General features: G+C 31.1%; 1 protein-coding gene across 1 annotated transcript; it reads left to right on the forward strand.

Moving 5' to 3' along the window:
• The first annotated feature begins 1,616 nt into the window (after nucleotides 1-1,616).
• On the forward strand, nucleotides 1,617-3,968 carry LOC132725042 (uncharacterized). Its single transcript, XM_060710027.1, has 2 exons — nucleotides 1,617-2,330; nucleotides 2,501-3,968. The coding sequence occupies exons 1-2, from the start codon at nucleotides 1,996-1,998 to the stop codon at nucleotides 3,846-3,848; spliced, it is 1,683 nt and encodes a 560-aa protein (XP_060566010.1). The 5' UTR covers nucleotides 1,617-1,995; the 3' UTR covers nucleotides 3,849-3,968.
• Nucleotides 3,969-19,898: the final 15,930 nt, after the last annotated feature.

Consider the following 19,898-nt stretch of genomic DNA (forward strand, 5'->3'; position numbering starts at 1 on the left):
AAAATCTGCGGGCATATCCGTCTTAGAAATCTAACGAAATTCCTCGATCCTGTGTATGAGTTTTCAGCAGTTTTTATCTCTGAAGATAAGTCCATACAGGTAGTTAATTTTTAAACTATTTAAGATGAAGTTATGATTCTTTTGCCGTGCACTCCCACCTTTTGTTATTAAGTTATATTTTAAGTTTCACTGGAATTTCAAAATACAGGTAAACACAGAAAATCATAACCTTTAACTTTTAAGTATGACTTTTGAGGTTATATCTGGTTGTTGAGCATGATACACCTTCTTATTATGGTAATTTAAATGATATGTTGTCTAAGAAGGGTGAACATTTGTGCCAAATAAATTTAAAATCTCTTGATTGATAACAAAGTTATGCAACAGACACGAAAAATTAACTCCATCAAACAATGTTGACAATTTAGGAGCATATTCCATTTTACCCCGTAATATGCTCCATTTTGCCCCTAAAACAGGGCTAAATTGAACATTTCACAAGAGACGGTTTATTTGGTGATAGCTTCTACACCAGAACAGAAGAGGGTTATCTTTAAACATTATATCAAATTGTAGTAATATCGTGATACATTATGATTGTAGATTCATTGATAAACGTATAAGTTAAGTATAAATGGGAATAAATCATGGCATTGAACTAGTTTAGTTTAATTATTTGCGTTGGACAAATTCACGCTTTAGATCGTAATTATTTTACATATATTTAACGATTTAAAAAAATCGTATTGAATGAGATAATGAAAACACAATATCGTGACAGTATGATAATAATAATACGACAGCACTCGTTTACACAGAACGGTTAGGAATATATTTCGAATTTCTGAAATGAAGCGAAGTAACCTTTGTAGCTATTTAAGTAGCAAATAATTAGATTATTTCCCTTACATATTTCATGCGTTTTTGTGTGTTTTGTTTTTTAAACATCTAAATAGGATATTCTATAGTTAAATATATTTTTTTTGTTATACAATGAAAGAAATATTAATCGAGATACATGCTTTAATAGATATAGTATCAGATTAAGATTGTGTTTCTAGGGAAATCTGAAGTACAGTTTTGTTATACGTCAGCTGATCAATTCTTGTTTGTTTGTTTTTTCATTGAACAGAACAGAACAGAATTAGAAACATTGACAGCCTTATACATGTATATAGCTATAACCCTCAATTCAGAACTTTGTTCATTCCTTAAAATCAACAATTGTCTGCTTTGTGACACAAACGTGTATAAATAAATAAATAAACAAACAAATAAATAAATGAAAATATAAATAAATAGATAAATAAATATGATGATCAGTAACCTATAAACGTACTCCGAATCTGTTATAAAACATTGCATTTGGTTGGACAGGGCTGAATTTCAAAATTGCTTGTATCTATATACCTTATAAATCAACATAAAATAATAAAAATAAAAACAATTTTGCATTTATGCCAAAAGCTCCGCTTATAATAAAAGTGTTTTCTTACATGAAGAGATAATTGATATAATCATGGTTATTGATTACTTCATGGAAAAACATTTTTTCTTAAAATTGTTCAGGCTATTTTTTTCTGTTTTTATTGCTTTACAAATAGTAAAATGTTAAACCAGGACGATATAAACACTATGTCTTAACATTTTGTATTTTAATAAGGTTTATTGATTTAAAAGTTAGATTTGGACTTTGGATCAATATTTTAACAGATAAACAGACAAATGTGCATTGAAAAGGGACGATTTTGTTATTGGCAACCGTAGTACACTTAACTTAGCAATAATTGGAGACGATTATCATACATAGAAAGAAAAAATGAAGAGTTAAATATCATAACAGGAGTAAAAAGAGAAATTGGAAAACTTGGGAACTGTATTAAACTTTTGCTATATTGTAAATTAATCTGTTTAGTTGACAGTGAAACGGAATTGGGACATCTTTATCGGTGAATAGATCAGTTCAGATAACATATTGAACAAATTTTCTTTAAAATGGCTACTGGTAGTCAAATAGATACAGATATTCTTTCAGATGAAATGTTTGACGTATTATGTTCAATGTGTAAAAATAAAGGAAAGAATACTGAAGGCGAAAAATTCTGTGTAGACTGTCACGATTACTTTTGTATTACTTGTGTTCAAGTTCACAATGAAGTACCTGTATTAGTTGGTCACAAGGTGTTGGATAAGTCTCAAATAAAGACCAGCAAAGGTCTGCCGAGGGCATCAACAGAGAGATGTGACAGACACAGTCATAAACACATTGATATGTACTGTCAGGACCATGATAATGTTGGCTGTTCTACATGTATGGCAGTTGATCACAGGTAAAATTTACTATATAAACATAGATTATTTTCTCAATTAATATATGGAATGTTTAATAGGTACTTAAAAGACTTTACACAATATTCTATCTTAGATCCTGATTTGATACAGAAAATATAATATCATCTCATAGATTCATATGTTTAAACTGTGTGAACTTATTTTTCAGATTATGTAAGGACACATTCTACATACCAGAATTTATCCAAAGAAATAATTACCAAGATACATTCGGAGAAATACAAACAAAACTCAAGGAAATAGCTAAGAACCTTGCAAAACAAACTGACAGATTTAAACAGAATAAAGAAAGGCTGTTAAGGAGGAAAGCAGAAATACTCGCTGATATCAGAAAATTCCGTCACGAAATCAATGACCATCTTGACAATTTGGAGAAAAGTTCTATTGATGAGATAGAAGATGAAGTCAAATGTCTTGAAGACAAAATTGAAGATGGCCTCAAACAGCTACAAGCAAACAGGTCCATGGTTATCTCAGCTAATGATAAGTTAGCATCTAAAAACGCAAATCCATCTGAAGTGTTTGTTTATGTGAAGATGGGAGAAGATGCTGCAAATGTTGCCAACAACTATATAGAAGATGCAAAATTACTATGCACAGTAGAAGACATCAAGTTTCAACCTGATAGAACATTTCTTACACAGCTAGAAGAAAAGAAGACGCTAGGCATATTGAAAAAGAAACATACAAAAACGTCTGTCAATTTATTTCAGATTAAAGGAAATCAATCATATAATGTAAAAGTTGAGTCTGATATAAACGATTGTTATATCACGAGTGCCTGCTGTATGGAAGATGGTACAATAATTCTAGCTGATCACAATAACAAAAAGCTTAAAAGGTTACACAGTTACAACTATAGTGTCACAGACTACTGTGATCTATCTGGAAAGCCATGGCAAGTGTGTATGATCAATAACACACAAGTAGCAGTAACTGTTCCATCACAAAACGAAGTTCGTCTCATTTCTGTAGAAAGACACATGAAAACAACAAAAAAGATAAACACTAAATTTGAATGTTATAGTCTTGCATATGCAAACAATAACTTTTATATTTCAGACAATCGTACATCAATATATCTGTGTACATTGTCTGGCACGAAACTGAAACAATTCAGTCAGGATCAATCAGGACATAAGCTATTCTCCAACAATCACAGTCTAGCTGTCAGTCAGGATGCTACAAGGATTTATGTTCTTGACTGTAATAGTGGACTGATGGTACTGGACAACAATAGTCAAGTTATTTCATCATTTAATGTTAATCAATTAAATGACCCTAGGTATTGTTATCTCACAGAAGCAGGCAGTGTGCTGGTATCTGGATTTCGCTCCAAAAATGTTTTACAGTTTACATCTGATGGTGTGCTGATAGGGGAGGTTATAAAAGCTGATAGTAGCAAACAGCACATAACATCAGTCTGTTGTAATCATCAAATGACTAAGATGTGCATAATCAGAGTTGATGACAACATTGAAGTTTATGACATCTAATCTGTTAAAAAGAAGAAGAAGAAGAATCTTTAATTTGCAAATTGACTCATAAAGAGTCATATACAATTTTTCATGATAAATACAATTACATGTACATGTATGTTATATGTAAATTCTTAATTAAATAGCAAGATAGCGTAACTGCAAGTATTGCTTTTCTTTCATTATTAATGGTAATCATTCATTAAAGTTTCAATTTACAATTTATTATTTCTAGAGGTGCTGCATTAATAGTTATAATAGTAATAGTAATTATAATAGTAAGACATACTTAATGTATGAATGATACTTGTAATCTGGGAGAGACAGTGTCAGATATCTATGAAGTTCGAGATAAATTTATACTATTAAAAATGATACTTGATTTTGATTTATTACAATATAATATGACATTAAACATTTTAAACTATACTTTTGAACGTATTTTGTTCAAATTTGATACAGGTAGGACCAGTGTATGATTTGAAATTTTCAAATTTATAGCTTTTATATTTGTTTTCATTTTTTTATAATCATCGTGTTACTTTAACAATTAAACGTATAACACACAAAGAAATACAATGTATCAATTATACATTTATGTACATTTACACAACAACTTATATAAGAGGCGTTCAACAAAGACACGAACAGTGCTGTCATATTTTTAATACTGATTGGAAATTCGCGTTCTCTTTGCATGTTGTAAATAAACAGAGTTCAATAAAATCGGATAAAAATCTGGAAACAAAGTGATCCCTCGGAAGCATTAATCACAACATAATTACAAGAGAATTGCAGAGGTGATTGGATTGAGTCTGTACATAATTAAAACTTAATTAAGACTTAATTACAAAATAACATGTATCTCTAAGATCATTCCAGTTAAGCCGGTCAAACGCCGTAGCGACATCACGTTCAACGCATGGGCGAGTTTCACAAAAAAACAACAACAAGAAACCACACATCTAGCATTTCTCGAAATATTCCCTGTGAAAGGAAACGCACTTTTTACAACGGTAGACCCATGGCAGGAAACTGTTAAAGTAAGGATCGCCATCTATCGCCGAAATTACACATTGCACGGTAGCTCGTCCACGTCATTGAAGTGTTCTCCCAGCATAACGTTCTTCAGTGTCGGGAACAGAAAGAAATCGCACGGTGCCAGGTCGGGGCTGTAGGCCGGTTGATCGAGTACTTCGAAGCCGAGTTTCCTGATTGTGTCCCTTGTTTTCGCTACACGATGACAGGGTGCGTTGTGGTGATGGACTATTATGTCGGCGATTTTCGTTCCCCTCTTCTTTCATAAAAATGCGTCTCGGAACCTGAAAGCATAAAGGAATGCAATCATAAGTAAATTGTTGTAATGATTTGTTTTCATAATTACTTACACAAATATTAATTATTATTAAGGAATGTATTGACTTTAGAATGAATACTGTTTTATAGATCGTTAGAATAATACTTCGCCGCCACCGTCTTACCCAGGGGTTCCGCATGATTTTTAAACTCGAGAACGGGACCGCAGATTGCGGCGCATTTTTTCGATCGTGTAACGGTTTTTAAAAACGATTCTGCTACGTCTAAATATCTTTTAGTATTATCCGAGTATATGGCCTAAAAAAATATATTATCAATTGAACCCAATCTATCTCTTTTAAAAATGTTATGGTATTATAATTGTTTTTTTCAATATACCGTAAATTTGACTGATTTTTAAATAAGCAGATTATATTAAATTGAGATTAGATAATTAAAGACCACCCGCTCGCATAATATGAAAAGATATTCAAAGGTCGGACAAACAATATGTAAAGCCGGTACGGATTCGGATTTATGCGCCGCAATATGCGGTCCCTATGCGCGTATCGTCACAGTGCATGTTATTTACAACGTGGGGTAACCAAAGGGGAAATTTAATGTGTATATTACCTGTCTGCCAGGGGTGAGTAACCAGAAGCTTTCGTTAAAATCATGCTAACGAAAGCGTTAGCGATCGCGTAACGAACACGTTGGTTATTTTTACGATTGTTTTTGTTGCATAACCAGAAGGTATCGTTACCATATCGCTAATCAGTCGTTAGTAAAATTCATTAACGGAATCGTTGTGTAATCGTTAAGGGTACACACAACATTTTGGCACCACCTGTTATTAGCTTTTCCTGCATAGATTACATTGCACGTACAAATAATTTAAAAATGTTTGTACAAATGTACAACCATATATCTGTGAACGCACAACTGCTTCAAAGAAACAGTTGACACTCTTTATAAATCTTTTTGTTTGTTTGTATGTTTTTTTTGTATGTATATATGTATATCATACATTCGCCGTAAAACGCATCTAACGGAATCAATCCTAAGTCGTCGGATATACAATACAATACAATACAATACAGTACAGAATAGAACAGAACAGATCAATTTTTTATTTCGATATGTACATAGTACATAATCATACTAAGTGTGATAATACATTGATAGAAATGAATAAACAATACAATTTAAATACAAATTTTCAATGAATTAAAATAAACTTTGAAGACAATGTCGCGTTACATTTTAATGACGTCATTTATAGTACGAGCACGGGTAATTATACTAGAACGTTATTTCAAATAAAAAAAATGATATTATAATGTTGATGATAAACTGTTTTAAACGTAATTAAATATACATGTTTATATCACAGATATATCATCAGAAAATATCTGCAATATACATAAAAATGTTTAATGGAATTTGTATGTTCTTTAATACAGATGTATAGATTAATTAAATTTATCAATACAATACAATACAATACAATACAATAAAATACAATACAATAAAGTTTATTTGCTCTTAACATTATACAACGTTCTAGCAAAATATATAGACAGGAAACAACTGAACATTTTGGATTTGCACAAAATAGAAAAGGAGAGATTAGATATAAGTTCATTGCCTCATCTTTAAGATACAGAATATTTCGGTCTTGACAGGTTTGTTATATGTGTGTGATGAAAAAGAGGAATACACTATTTAAGAGTAAATGTTAAAGTGCAAAGTAAATAAAAAAACAATAACACTTGGATACTTTTCGAGATAAATATACAATGATAGAAAAAAGTGAAATAATCTCTTACCGGTATATGCTAAATATATAATATAAATATATGATTTGATATTTCTTTGTGATGAAATGCACATAAATAAGGATTTATACACAATTTAAGAGAAATTGTTAATTATATTTCCTTTTAAAGGCAAAGTATCATTTTTTTAATAAATGTGAAATATTTTTTTAAGAATAATGTAATAAAAATGTTTCAAACTTTATGATTATTGGCCAATGGCAATAATATCTTCGCTAATATCTTAATCGATGCTTGCGAAGAACACTTTCAAAAATATTGACGCTAAATAGTAACGTAGTTTTTGTTTTTATTTTAATGAATGAACTGCTTTTTCTGTAAAACGTTTTTTACATAACCTTTGTTACACACTGGTGAAAATTTGAAAATTACACTGGGAAACAAAGCAAGTTTCGATTAATTATCTTTACATTTTTAATGAAAATAGAGGTAACCATTAATTTAAATCATATGAAACGTATATAATGGTTTTATTAATATACTCAGATGAATTTCATTATAACCCAAAACGTCAAAATTTATCCATAAACTGTCTTACGCTCTTTCATTGTACATGAATGTGTTTATGCTGAATTCCTTAATTTCACTTTGTACATATAACTAGTATAAGGTATAAGTCTTTTAAGTATTAAAAACCTGAAACTTTTATGTAATATTATATCTATTTGATTCCATACATGAAAGAATGTAATGTGTTGTTAAACATGCAATACAAATAGTGTTAGCTTGTTTCTAGAAATAAGGAAATATGAGGAAATGACACAGATAAGAAAGAATACTAGCACATAAGATATCTATAGGGCGATCTACAAGTCGTGTATTCTCTATGTCAGTTGATGACATAAATCAACCTCCTTAGAAGCATTCATGTAAATATATAAGAGTCCAAAGTATGCCAGTTATCTAAATTTTCTAGCAGCATGGCGGCCATTGTCTGCGGAATGAAAAAACAACATCATTTGTATAAAGATATTTGGAATTATTCTAAAAATCATTTACGAACGAAATGCTCACTCAAGTTTAATGAGTACGGTATGTGCCATTAATTAATTTTATTATTATTGTTAAACTTAGCGTTAAAGGTAAATTCTAATGGATATTTACAGAAATTTCGTTTGGATCTGTGAGTTATTTATTGTTTATGTGAACTAAATTATAAAATTAAAAGGAATTATGACAAAATGAAAACTTATTTTGATCTTCACCCGTTCACTCACTACATACCATTGGATGGGCATAATGTCACTTTAACGTATTATTTTGAAAATGAATGCAGTAGATGCAAAGATAACAACAGGAAATAATTTTTTTAAATGGTCAATATGCAGATATTTGCCGCTGCTGTGTCAGCAAAAAGCAAAGTCACACTGGAAGTTCCAATTTTTTGACCGCATAATAAATTCTATACTTCTTAAAGGACTAGTTCAATTTTGAGCTCAAATGTTCACTTTCAAAATAATGGACTTACATGGAGTGTCATAATTGGTTGGGATATTTGTCACTCCAAGCTCAATTTGATTATGAAAATTGACAAAATGAATGTTCAATGATAAACATTGACAAATGCATACAACATGTTTATGTGATAAAGTAATAGATTTTGTTCACAAATGCGTGTTCAATTTAATATTTTTCATATTGAAATTTCCTTTGCTTGTAAAAGTATGAATGTGCAAAAATATCTGGAAAAGGTGATCCCTCGGAAGCATTAAAATCAGCAAAATAACATGGGAATTGCAGACCCGGTTTGATTGAGTCTTTATATGAGTGATATTGAAAAAGTGCAATATCCCTTACGCCCCCTAGCACCAGCTTAAGCGGTACTCAAAAGTTCAGTTCTAGCACTTTGTATGTACAGTATAATTTGTATTGATTTTGCTAAACAACATTCCAGCGTACTTTTCTGTCATGATATCAGTTGATACATCTTGCTAGAGGTTATCTCTTTTATCAGTCCCCTACCGGTCTCTCTGTCAGTCAGTCCGTCCAAAAGAAAAATACTAAAGACTGGATCTCTTAATAACGAAATATCTGAAATAACTGAAAAAAAAATTAAATTAGAAATATGTGTACATTGCAGCGATTATGCGCGTCTTCTTTTTCTTCCTATGTTGAAAGAATTGTTTGCTATGACAACAAATACGCGTAGACTTAAAATATGGCAAATATAATACAAAAAACTTGATCCCGTGATAAGTTCTAAAAATAACGTATTCTATGCTTAATGAGGGTCCATCCGCCTTTTCAGGCATTGAGAGTACCGACCCTACACTGAAAATTGCAGTATGGATAGATGGCAGTCGTCTGCAGATTATGCACGTCTTCTTTTTCTTCCTATGTTGAAAATTGTGGTTGCTAGAACAACATATATCAAATATAATAATATTTGTGTTTAGTTAAAAAGAACTGCAAATCTATTTATGGAACAACTTGAAATATGGATATTTGGCAGGGTTTATCAGAAATAGTACAAACTTTTGATGGAAATTCTAAATTTGTTAATGACTGGATAAAATCTATAGAAAAATATGCTGTTTTAAAAGGTTTGGATGATAATAAAATAAAATTAGTCGCATTCATACTTTTAATATACAAATACATAAGTGTACACGTCAAGAACCAAATTCGAACTATCTAACTTGACATTGAGAATAGTATATATCATGACAGCTTGCAATAATGACAACTATAATGTAAATACATGCACGCGTTTTAGAGTTACATGCAGAAATCACATTAATCATTTTGACATATTATTACCATCCAGCCCAGCCTGCATGTATTTTGTAGTATAATATATATAAATCAATGTCATGTTTTACAGTTCACATTATAAAATAAACATATGCACTTGTAAGATTTTTTTGTTGTCATTCTTTTTGAATATAACATGTATGAATAATTAACCTGTGCAATCAACTATACGTACGACATTTGGTTCCATGCAACATTTATGTATATGTTTATACAAAGGGCAGGTAATCCGGACTTTGCAACAATTTGCCATCATAAGCGCCTGTACCACGATGTGGGTACTAATCAATGAGTATAATGTTGCTTGCTCAAAGACGGGACTTGAACCCTCACAGCTTTCAATCTTAGATGTTTGATCAAAGTAATTATAACTGTTAACAACACTGCACCTTTACCTAGCTCGAACCGAAATGAATTCATCAGTATAGCGCCAAGCAAACCTGGACATCTGTACAGTCTTATCAGGTTCTGTTCTAATAGCTGACTAACTTTTTAGATATCTAATATTTCCATAATGATATTGGACAGTTAAGAAATTGAAAGTTTGGAAAGTTCATTTCATATATTAGCAGGTTAAGGATAAGGCTTGCAAATCTATACAGTCTTACCACAATCTTATCTGCCATCTCGACTTATATCAATAATAACGCTCTTATACGAAGTTTGACGGAAAGGGCCGAGAAGATGAGATTGAGTAGCACTGTCGCATTCTCCAATCTTTTTTCTCTGACAGCCCATCAGAAAACCTTGTCTATAACAAGAAGATTAGTAATGTTTTCTTCAAAAGTGTTTTCTTACAGACGTCAGAAGACAGTTTGCTAGGATAAACAACAAATTGTCCGAGGATAAATTATTGTTTGTCCTATCGAACAATTCTCTTTACGTCTGTAAGAAGACACTTTGGAAGAAAATACGCGTAGCTGTACCTGACATACACTTAAAAAAAGTTCTAACCGATCACTTTTTAAATTTTAATTATTTTATAACGGGTCAATAGATCCTTATAAACTTTTGCAGAGGTGATTTTTATGTCATTTTCTATCGATTTGTGGAAAGACAAATACTTTAATACGGTTCCATGCACGCACGCGGGAGACAGGGTGCGGTTTACACATTTTGGCACGAAATGTTCATGCAGAGCGTGGTGAGTATTAAATTTTACATTGCATAAATCCTTGTTTACTTTATAAGTGAAAAAACATAAAACATGGCACGAATGTCGATGCAGGATCGTACCGTAGCAGTTGGAATGTTGAATGCTGGAGCCTCTATCAGACAGGTGAGTGGCTGTTCATGAAAATATTTGTTTTAAATATCGATAAAGTATTATTTAAATAGTAAATGTTATAATTTTATTATTCTCAATGTGTTCATTCTCTTCGAAATAAAATAAAAGTCGGATCTATTGGTATTATTCTTTTTCATATATAAGCGAAAACTCAGGGTGATCGGTTAGAACTTTTGTTCAGTGTATTCGACGTTTAAGTGTAAAGAACAGATAATTAACACATTTAATTATAGAAAGATCTAATTGAAATTGAATTTTAATTTATGTTCACGTTGAAAATATCAAACTTTAGAAAATATTTGCATAGCCTTTAAGGTTTGAGCAGTGAAAGGTGTAGGTAAATTGTATTCGCACGGAATTTTCGTGCACTTATTTCAATCGGACAGAAATCACTTCCATTTATGATAGACAATGTATAAATTGCCACCTTCTTTAGAGAGACCAATTATGTCATTTAACATTGAAACCGTCTCTGACAATGTTATGTGGATAACGTTTTGAATGTTTAAGTATTCAAATGCTAAGCGTCATGCAATGTGTAGCTGTATATGGCCAATGATTTTTTGACGGTGGGGGTTGGGACAAAAAATGTCATTTTAATGTTGTTTTTATAAAGTGTCAGACGGTATATAAAAAGATATAGCTTAAGCATCATTCAACGAACAACTGCTAGTTTCGTCAATGCTAAAATCAACACTAACTATATTCCTGGAAATGGCCATCCAATTTATTTGATTAATTTCTCGATGAACTGAATTTACTCATGAGTTGCGCTATCAAGTTCGCTACAACTTTCCGTCGGTTTCTACGGTGTCCTGTTTGAAGCAGCTAAAATATCGCCAGTTACGATTTAAGATTAAAAATCTCTTGTTTTCGCTCGACTATTCGAAATTTAGGAAGGGCTATTGTAATTGTGAATTTTGACAGAACTATGGCCCTTTTAAACTTAGAAAATTCTCCTTTATACCGGGTATTGGTACGCTATTAATCTTTGAGGCATGGAGGACCAAGTGACCTGTTTTCAATACATAGAGGAGCACTTGATCTGTAAACTGTACATGATTGGTTTGTTGAGATTTGCGAAAACCTAGCTAAACGCCGTTTTCCGCTGCGTTACGCATTTAGCTCTATGGAATAACACCTTATTATAAATACATATTACTATGCGTGATATTTCTATTTTTCTATCATCATTTTACCGCTAGAGGTGGAAAAAACTTGATGTGTTTGTAAATTATTAATGTTGCTTTAATATCTATCCTAAATTTCGCAAAAACTAAATTGTTTATGTAATGAAAATGTAAAATATTAAAACATTCGTAGTGGCATCTGCCATTATAATAGTATATATATTCTGCGTAGTCTTGTGTGTTTATCTTATTTTATTTTTTTAATCTTTGCACGGAATTATTCATACAATGGTACTTAATGGTACTTAATATTTTTCTTAAAAAGAAATAATTGTTTTTATTTCACAGCAATCCAAATACCAAAAACATTCAGATCGTTATTACACGCCATTATGAATGAAACAGACAGTCGAACTACTCATCACCCTCTCCGGTCTTCGACGGTCACCGGTCTCCAAAACCTTTTTCTATTGACTCTATTCTCGATACAAACGGTTATTTTTTTTTTAAAAAACAGTTTTGAAAAGAGTAAAATGAAATATCTCTAAATTATTAAATTATTAAAACTTTCCCCTGCAGGAAACCATTTTAACTTGTTCAGGCTCTTGTTTTACTATCAATCACTGAGAATATTCGAGCGCACTGGCTCTAGTTAATAGATAAGTAGCGAGATTTAACATTCATGTTTGTGGTCACATGGTCGAAAATCTCTAACAAATTGACAATGTTTTCAGTATTGTATTGGTACAGCAAATCTTATAAAAAAGGAGTTTTAAACTTCTAAGTAGAAGTTTGTCACTCTCAGATACAAACAATTAGGGGTTTTGAATCCTTAATAGGAGAAATTAGCATAACTACAACTTAAGGAGCATGCTTAATAATCAAAGTTTTATTTTCAAATTATCTTTAAAGATGTAAATTACCATTTTTGAGGTGTTTCTTCGGTATGTACAATTTTTTTTCGACGAAATCCGAGACATCCGTGACAGTTATCAAAAGAACTCCTGATATTCTCCGTGTAACACTTTCTCTCCCAATGAAATGTACTGTTTTTCTAGTCAATGGCCAATGGAATATAACTTATTTTCGTAATGTAAATATACCATATAAGTGTAACGTGCACGGGCTAGCTGTTATATATAATTTTTCTTATGGCTACTTTGCCGGTTGATAAGTTACAACTGATTGTACAATGATTTATTTAAACTTTGGAATCAAGTTTAATTAACTATTGTTTATAACAGAATCGTGCCTTTATAGTTGATGTGCTTTACTTGAACTTTATATAAAATTGGGGTGACACATTTTAGGCTATTTAATATATAGAAAAACCACTTAGATATCGAGTTTTCAATACTTTAGTAGTGACAATTACACCTAACGCAATGTTAAATTGATGCAATTGATATACTTCGTAAATAGTGCAAGAAGCCAAGTAATTAAACTAAAATATAAATGAATTATTACTGTGGTGTTGACACTTCGGCAGCTGGACAGAGACTGACTGTCCACAGCTTTGAGCTCTATTTATACCCAATAATGTAGTTATATTTAATGATCGTTTACTGAAGTTGAGGAAATCAAGCATCCGAAAGATATTGATATTGGGTCGAATATTGGTGCGAATGGTATTGAGTTCGAAATATGTTAGGACGAATTGCTATAATAGTTTACATTATAAGTTTTCATTTAAAAGGAAACACAAGAGAAATTTTGATCTTGATATAATATTATTAGGTAATCCAAGATCACATGTTTCACATTCATATAAATGATTCTATTATCCAGTACAAATAAGAAAATTTGTTTCATCAAGAAACTCAATTCTATTATCCAGTACAAATAAGAAAATTTGTTTCATCAAGAAAATCAATTCTATTATCCAGTACAAATAAGAAAATTTGTTTCATTAAGAAACTCAATAAAAATGTCTTTGTCTATCCATATGACAATCCAATAATCATTACCGTAGTAATATTCATAATCCAGCAAATATTCAAACATGACTTCTACAAAATACAATATTGTACAATAAGATATACAAATAACACACACTTTTGGTGGGCGTGGAGGGTAAATTAGAATCTCAACATGTGATCTACTTGTCAAACAAATACGGAATGAACAAAAATTGTAGAAGCGCAAAAGACAAAAATGTTTACCGCCAATAATATAAGCGACCAACAGAAAGTTGTTTAATGCCTACGTAATGTATAAACTAAAATCCACCAATGAAAAAGAGTTTCTTAAAAGTCAAATTCATTCAACCTTATAATTAAGTTATTTTAGTTCAAAATTAACAAAATTATAAGTTTTCATTTAAAAGAAAACACAAGAGAAATTCGAAAACTTAACCTTGAAATATTAATACCAGGAAAGGCTGTAATTTGAGTATCCGAAATACCTGATACGTTTATGGCAAAGGAGTCTGAGACAATTGTACACTTTCGAAGTGGTGGATGAGCTACATGTTCTGAAAACATACAAAGAACAGTTTATTAAAGACTATATTTACATCAAACATAAAAAACATGAGAAATATCCTTCATAATTTTACACTTATCTTCAACGGATAGTGAAATGTAACTTATATAAATGTCAGAATGCCAATCTCCAAGAATCTGAATTTCATCTGAACTGATATTATTCTTAAAAGCAAGCGTAGCAAAACCACGCCTGAATGAAAGAGAGGAATATAATGATGAATCAAACCCAAGATCATTTAAAACCTGACGCAACTTATTTTGAAATAAGTAATAAGTTACCGGCTTACCATTAGGTTAAAGAAATAAAGCATCTGAAGATTTCCAAGGAATGACCTTTAACATGTTATCATAGGCAGTAACTGTACACAAACAGGAGCCTGGTAACCTTAATAGAGGACTCTGTAAAAGACGTTCTCCAAACTGAATTGTTTTGGTCCAATTCATAGTAACTATTAAGTTACCATGAAAACGAGTAACATCAGACCTAATCAAACATTTATGATTGATTAAATCTTTAAGTGTAGTTGGAACCAAATTTGATTTTCGTGCTAACAGAAAAAAGGCGAATAAAAATAAACACCAAAAAACTAAGTTTTCTGGATCTTTAAAATTCAAAGTCAAGTAAATCTTGGAAAGAATAAAAGGAGTTATAGGTCGAGCTTGTTTAACACAATGACATTTCAATCGGTAAATAAGCAATCAGATATCCGATTGTCCATACTAGATAAATGAACAGCTCTTATCTCGCATTCAGCTTTGGCCGTCAAAAACAAATTTCTCTTAAACCATCTTGTAAAATAGAACATCTAGCTTTGCCAGAATTTAAAACTGAACAAACAACCTCATTATCACAATTAACAATTATCTTCTTATCCTTGAATTCAGAAGATCAAAGTTTTAAAGCAAGAATAAAACTAAGTAACTCAAGAACAGCTATTGAGTAATTTTTACCTAGTATATTATCAGGAAAATTTGAGTGAAAATACTTCCCTTTGAAAAAACCACCACAGCCTGTAAGACAGGAATCCGTCGAAAAAATTGCATCAGGTCTTGACCAATTTTCATATATCAAAAATTTGTGCCGCCATAAAATATCTTTTTTAACTCCTGATGGAATTAAAACATAAACATGAGGGAGATAATTATACAATTCTTTAAGCCAATTAATAAGTCTTCTTATAAAAATCCTGCTTGACCGCACACAAGAAGCCACACAATTTAATTTACCAATAAGAGACTGTATTTCTCTTAGTGTTGCCTCTGTTTTGATTTACCATATTTTAATTAATTTTTTGATTTCAATTAAACGCTCCGGTGTAACCTCCATTGTCATAGAATTTGTATCAAAAAGAACACCCAAGAAAGTCATTACTTCTGAAGGTGTACAAGCTTTATCCACAGATTCAATAAAACCACATTTATTAAGAATTTGTCCTAAACAATCATAAGCAAAAGGAGCATTATATTTCGTTTCAGCCCCTGCTAAATCATCAAGATAATTAAGAATACAAAAACCAATCTTATACATAATAAAAGCTATTGCATTCGTAACCCTTTGACATATCTGAGCAGCTGATCTAAGCCCCATGCTTAGAACAGTGTCACAAAATATATGTTTTTTCCAACAAAAAGCCACCAAATTATAGTTGCTAGGACAAATACTGATTTGTCTATAAGCTTTTCTCAAATCCTTTTTAAATGAACAAAATCATCAATTCGAGGAAACACGAAATCAACATGTTCACCCAAATAACAATCTTTATCAATAAAATCATTCACAGCTTGCCCTTTGGGCATACTTAAATAATCCTTCTTTCTTCAGTATCTTTTTTTTGGAACTGAATTCAATGGAGAAATTTTGACTCAGAAGTAAAAGGATTTTTTTAAAAGGGCCTATAATACATGAATCAGCACTTTCTTTACCTAAATATTTATTAATCTCATTTGGATAATCATTAGCGCCAGAATGATTCTTGTATTTCCAAGAATCCAGGTGATCAAAATGGAAACCTTTATCAATAAAACCAATCGGAAAACCATATTTCAAAAGATCACAAACTAACAAATCCCAATAATCCGTACCTTACATACGTCTCATAAATTCAGTATTGATTTTATCATTTACCTGGATTCTGCAACCTTCATAATTATAAAGACCAGATTGACATACCTTCTCATGAATAAAAAAACTTTATCATGAATAGACATAAAATCTTTTTTGGTGACATTACAAATGTTACATTTTACTGAATGTTTACAAATAGTATTTTCAATAACTGAAGAATCAACAGAATTATAACACTGTTTTTTACAAAATTTTGGACAAAATAGATCTACAACATTTTCATTAATTGTCACATTTTTTTAAGATGATCATATCTATCCACAAGTCAATTTGTGGAATACGGGCATGAACTTGAACATTGTGGATGTTCAAACTTGACCTTATCTTTTATCCAACAAGATGCACAGATATGTTGTGACAATCTTGCAATGCCCTTAATAACAGTAATATGAGGGGCTTTTTGCTGACATTTATTTCTTTGAAATTGACTACAGAACCAAACTCTCTCTGTAGTAATACTAGTATCTGATCTACTTTTTTCAGTCTTATGCCTAACATTCATTGTTTTTTTGTTAACATTACTAACATGACTAGATAAAATTGCAGATTCAACATATTGATACGAATCTCCCCATTTAAGATGGCTTAGTTCACTTTCCCATAATACAGCTGCATACAACTCTTAACAACTACACAATCATAGGAAGAACACAGATACATAAGTTTCTTTAATAACTCAAGGCTAGCCTTACCTTCAGAAGCATGAATGGACGGGGATGAAATGATTTCTAATTCCCCTGCAACAAATAAATTCCATTCTAATTTGTTAAATGTACCATGTGCCATATTCTAATCTTAGGCTGGATTAAGGATATTGTTGTCTACTGACTACTTTATCCCCAGCCTTAGCCAAAATACCAGACCTAATTTTATTCTTTGAACAATGAAAAGTATCAAGATCAGAATCTTCTGATGAACTTAAACAATCAGACACCTTTTTAAACATTCTTAAATACATTATTCAAACTTTCATAACTGCAAGAGTCTGAATCTGATTGAGAAAAAATATCCAAACCAATTTAACTTAATTTTGACTTGGCTTTCCTTCGTAGATCTTTGTTTTTTTCTCAAGACATTAAGCGTAATATGCTCAATTTCCACATTTTTACTTGAATCTTCAATAACTGCCTTTTTATTAGAATACAAATATTTATACCTCGTACGATCTCACCTCTTAATTTTTTAACCTCCCGTTTCTTCTGGTCAATTTGTTTTCTCAATACATCTGCTTCGGATAACTGTTCCTTAAGAACCTGTTCTTCTTGTTGTAAGGCGCTCAGCTCCTTCCTCATCTGAATGATACCAGAATCATTCTTACCACTTTCTCTATTCAACTCTTTTTCCCCAGAAAATTCATCATCCTCGTGAAAACTGACATTTTTAGCGGAAGTTGGCAACAGGGTCGCTTGTGTAGTTCCCTCAGAAAACAATTTAAGGGACACCACTGAGGTTTACAAGCCTAAAAACATAACATTTGAATTTCTTACATAAATGAGCCGGGGCACTTTAAACAGAAATATATTCAAAGACAGTTAAGAAAAATACTTTGAAAAAAATTGGAAATCGTATTTTTATGCTTTTCTTAGCCCGATTTGAGTGAAAAGCGTTTAAACGCTTTTCACTTTGGGTCATTTTTTACGCTTTGAATAATTATTCTGGAAAACGAAGTGCGCGAATGATCTGAAATTTTGCACAGAGATTAGTGGTCTAAACCTACATCAATTGGTACATTTATCTGGAAAAAATATTTTCAGTCCAATCATGTCAAAAAACCTCTGTGCAGTCCCTTTAAGTTTTTAAATACATCTGCCCCGACAGAAGAAAATATAATTTTAAACATTGCCATTTTGGAATGGTTTTATTTCATTTAGGAGCATATTCCATTTTACCCCGTAATGTGCTCCATTTTCCCCCCAAAACAGGTCTAAATTGAACATTTCACAAGAGACGGTTTATTTGGCGATAGGTTCTACACCAGAACAGAAGAGGGTTATCTTTAAACATTATATCAAATTTTAGTAATATCGTGATACCTTATGATTGTAGATTCATTAAAAAACTAGGGTAGGGCTTGAAGTTAGTATAAATGGGAATAAATCATGGCATTGAATTAGTTTAGTTTAATTATTTGCGTTGGAAAAATTCACGCTTTAGATCGTCATTATTTTACATAATATTTAACGATTTAAAAAGATCGTATTGAATGAGATAATGAAAACACAATATCGTGACAGACTGATAATAATAATACGACAGCACTCGTTTACACAGAACGGTTAGGAATATATTTCGAATTTCTGATACGATTGTAGCTATTTTAGTTTTAGAAGCAATTAATTAGATTATTTCCCCTACATATTTCATGCGTTTTTTTGTGTGTTTTTTAAACATCTAAATAGGATAATCTATAGTTAAATATATTTGTTTTGTTATACAATGAAAGAAATATTAATCTAGATACATGCTTTAATAGATATAGTATCAGATTAAGATTGTGTTTCTAGGAAAATCTGAAGTACAGTTCTGTTATACGTCAGCTGATCAATTCTTGTTGGTTTTTTTCATTGAACAAAACAGAACAGAATTAGAAAAAATGACAGCTTTATACATGAATTTAGCCATAACCCTCAATTCAGAACTTTATGCAAACCTTAAAATCAGCAAGTTTCTGCTTTGTGACACAAACGTGTCATTTACCAAAAATAAATGACATGTAAATAAATAAATAAATAAATAAATAATAATTAAATAAATAAATAAATAAAAATGATGACAAGTTACCTATAAACATACTCCGGATCTGTGTTAAAACATTGCATTTGGTTGGACAGGGTTGAATTTCAAAATCAATTGTATCTATATACCTTATAAATCAACATTCAATAATATAAATAAATAATGTTTTGCATGTATGCCATAAGCTCCGCTTTAACTAATAGCGTTTTTAAGATGAAGAGATAATTGATATTATCATGGTTTTCGTTACATGCTAAATGATTATTTCATGGAAAAACATTTTTGTTCTTAAATTTATTCAGGTTATTTACTTCCTTTTTTTTTTGCTTTATGAATCGCATAATGTTAAACCAAACCTATGTAAACACTTTGTATTTCAATAAGTTTTATCGATTTAGAAGTTAGAATCAATATT

The sequence above is a fragment of the Ruditapes philippinarum genome, unplaced genomic scaffold (genome assembly GCF_026571515.1).
Source record: "Ruditapes philippinarum isolate M1 unplaced genomic scaffold, ASM2657151v2 ctg3226_1_1_1_1, whole genome shotgun sequence".
Lineage (NCBI taxonomy): Eukaryota > Metazoa > Mollusca > Bivalvia > Venerida > Veneridae > Ruditapes > Ruditapes philippinarum.

Bases quoted from the DNA above. Each gene is read 5' to 3' on its own strand.
- LOC132725042 (XM_060710027.1), top strand. From the start codon at position 1,996: ATGGCTACTGGTAGTCAAATAGATACAGATATTCTTTCAGATGAAATG. The intron at 2,331-2,500 runs GTAAAATTTACT...CTTATTTTTCAG, and splicing joins TGTATGGCAGTTGATCACAG to ATTATGTAAGGACACATTCT.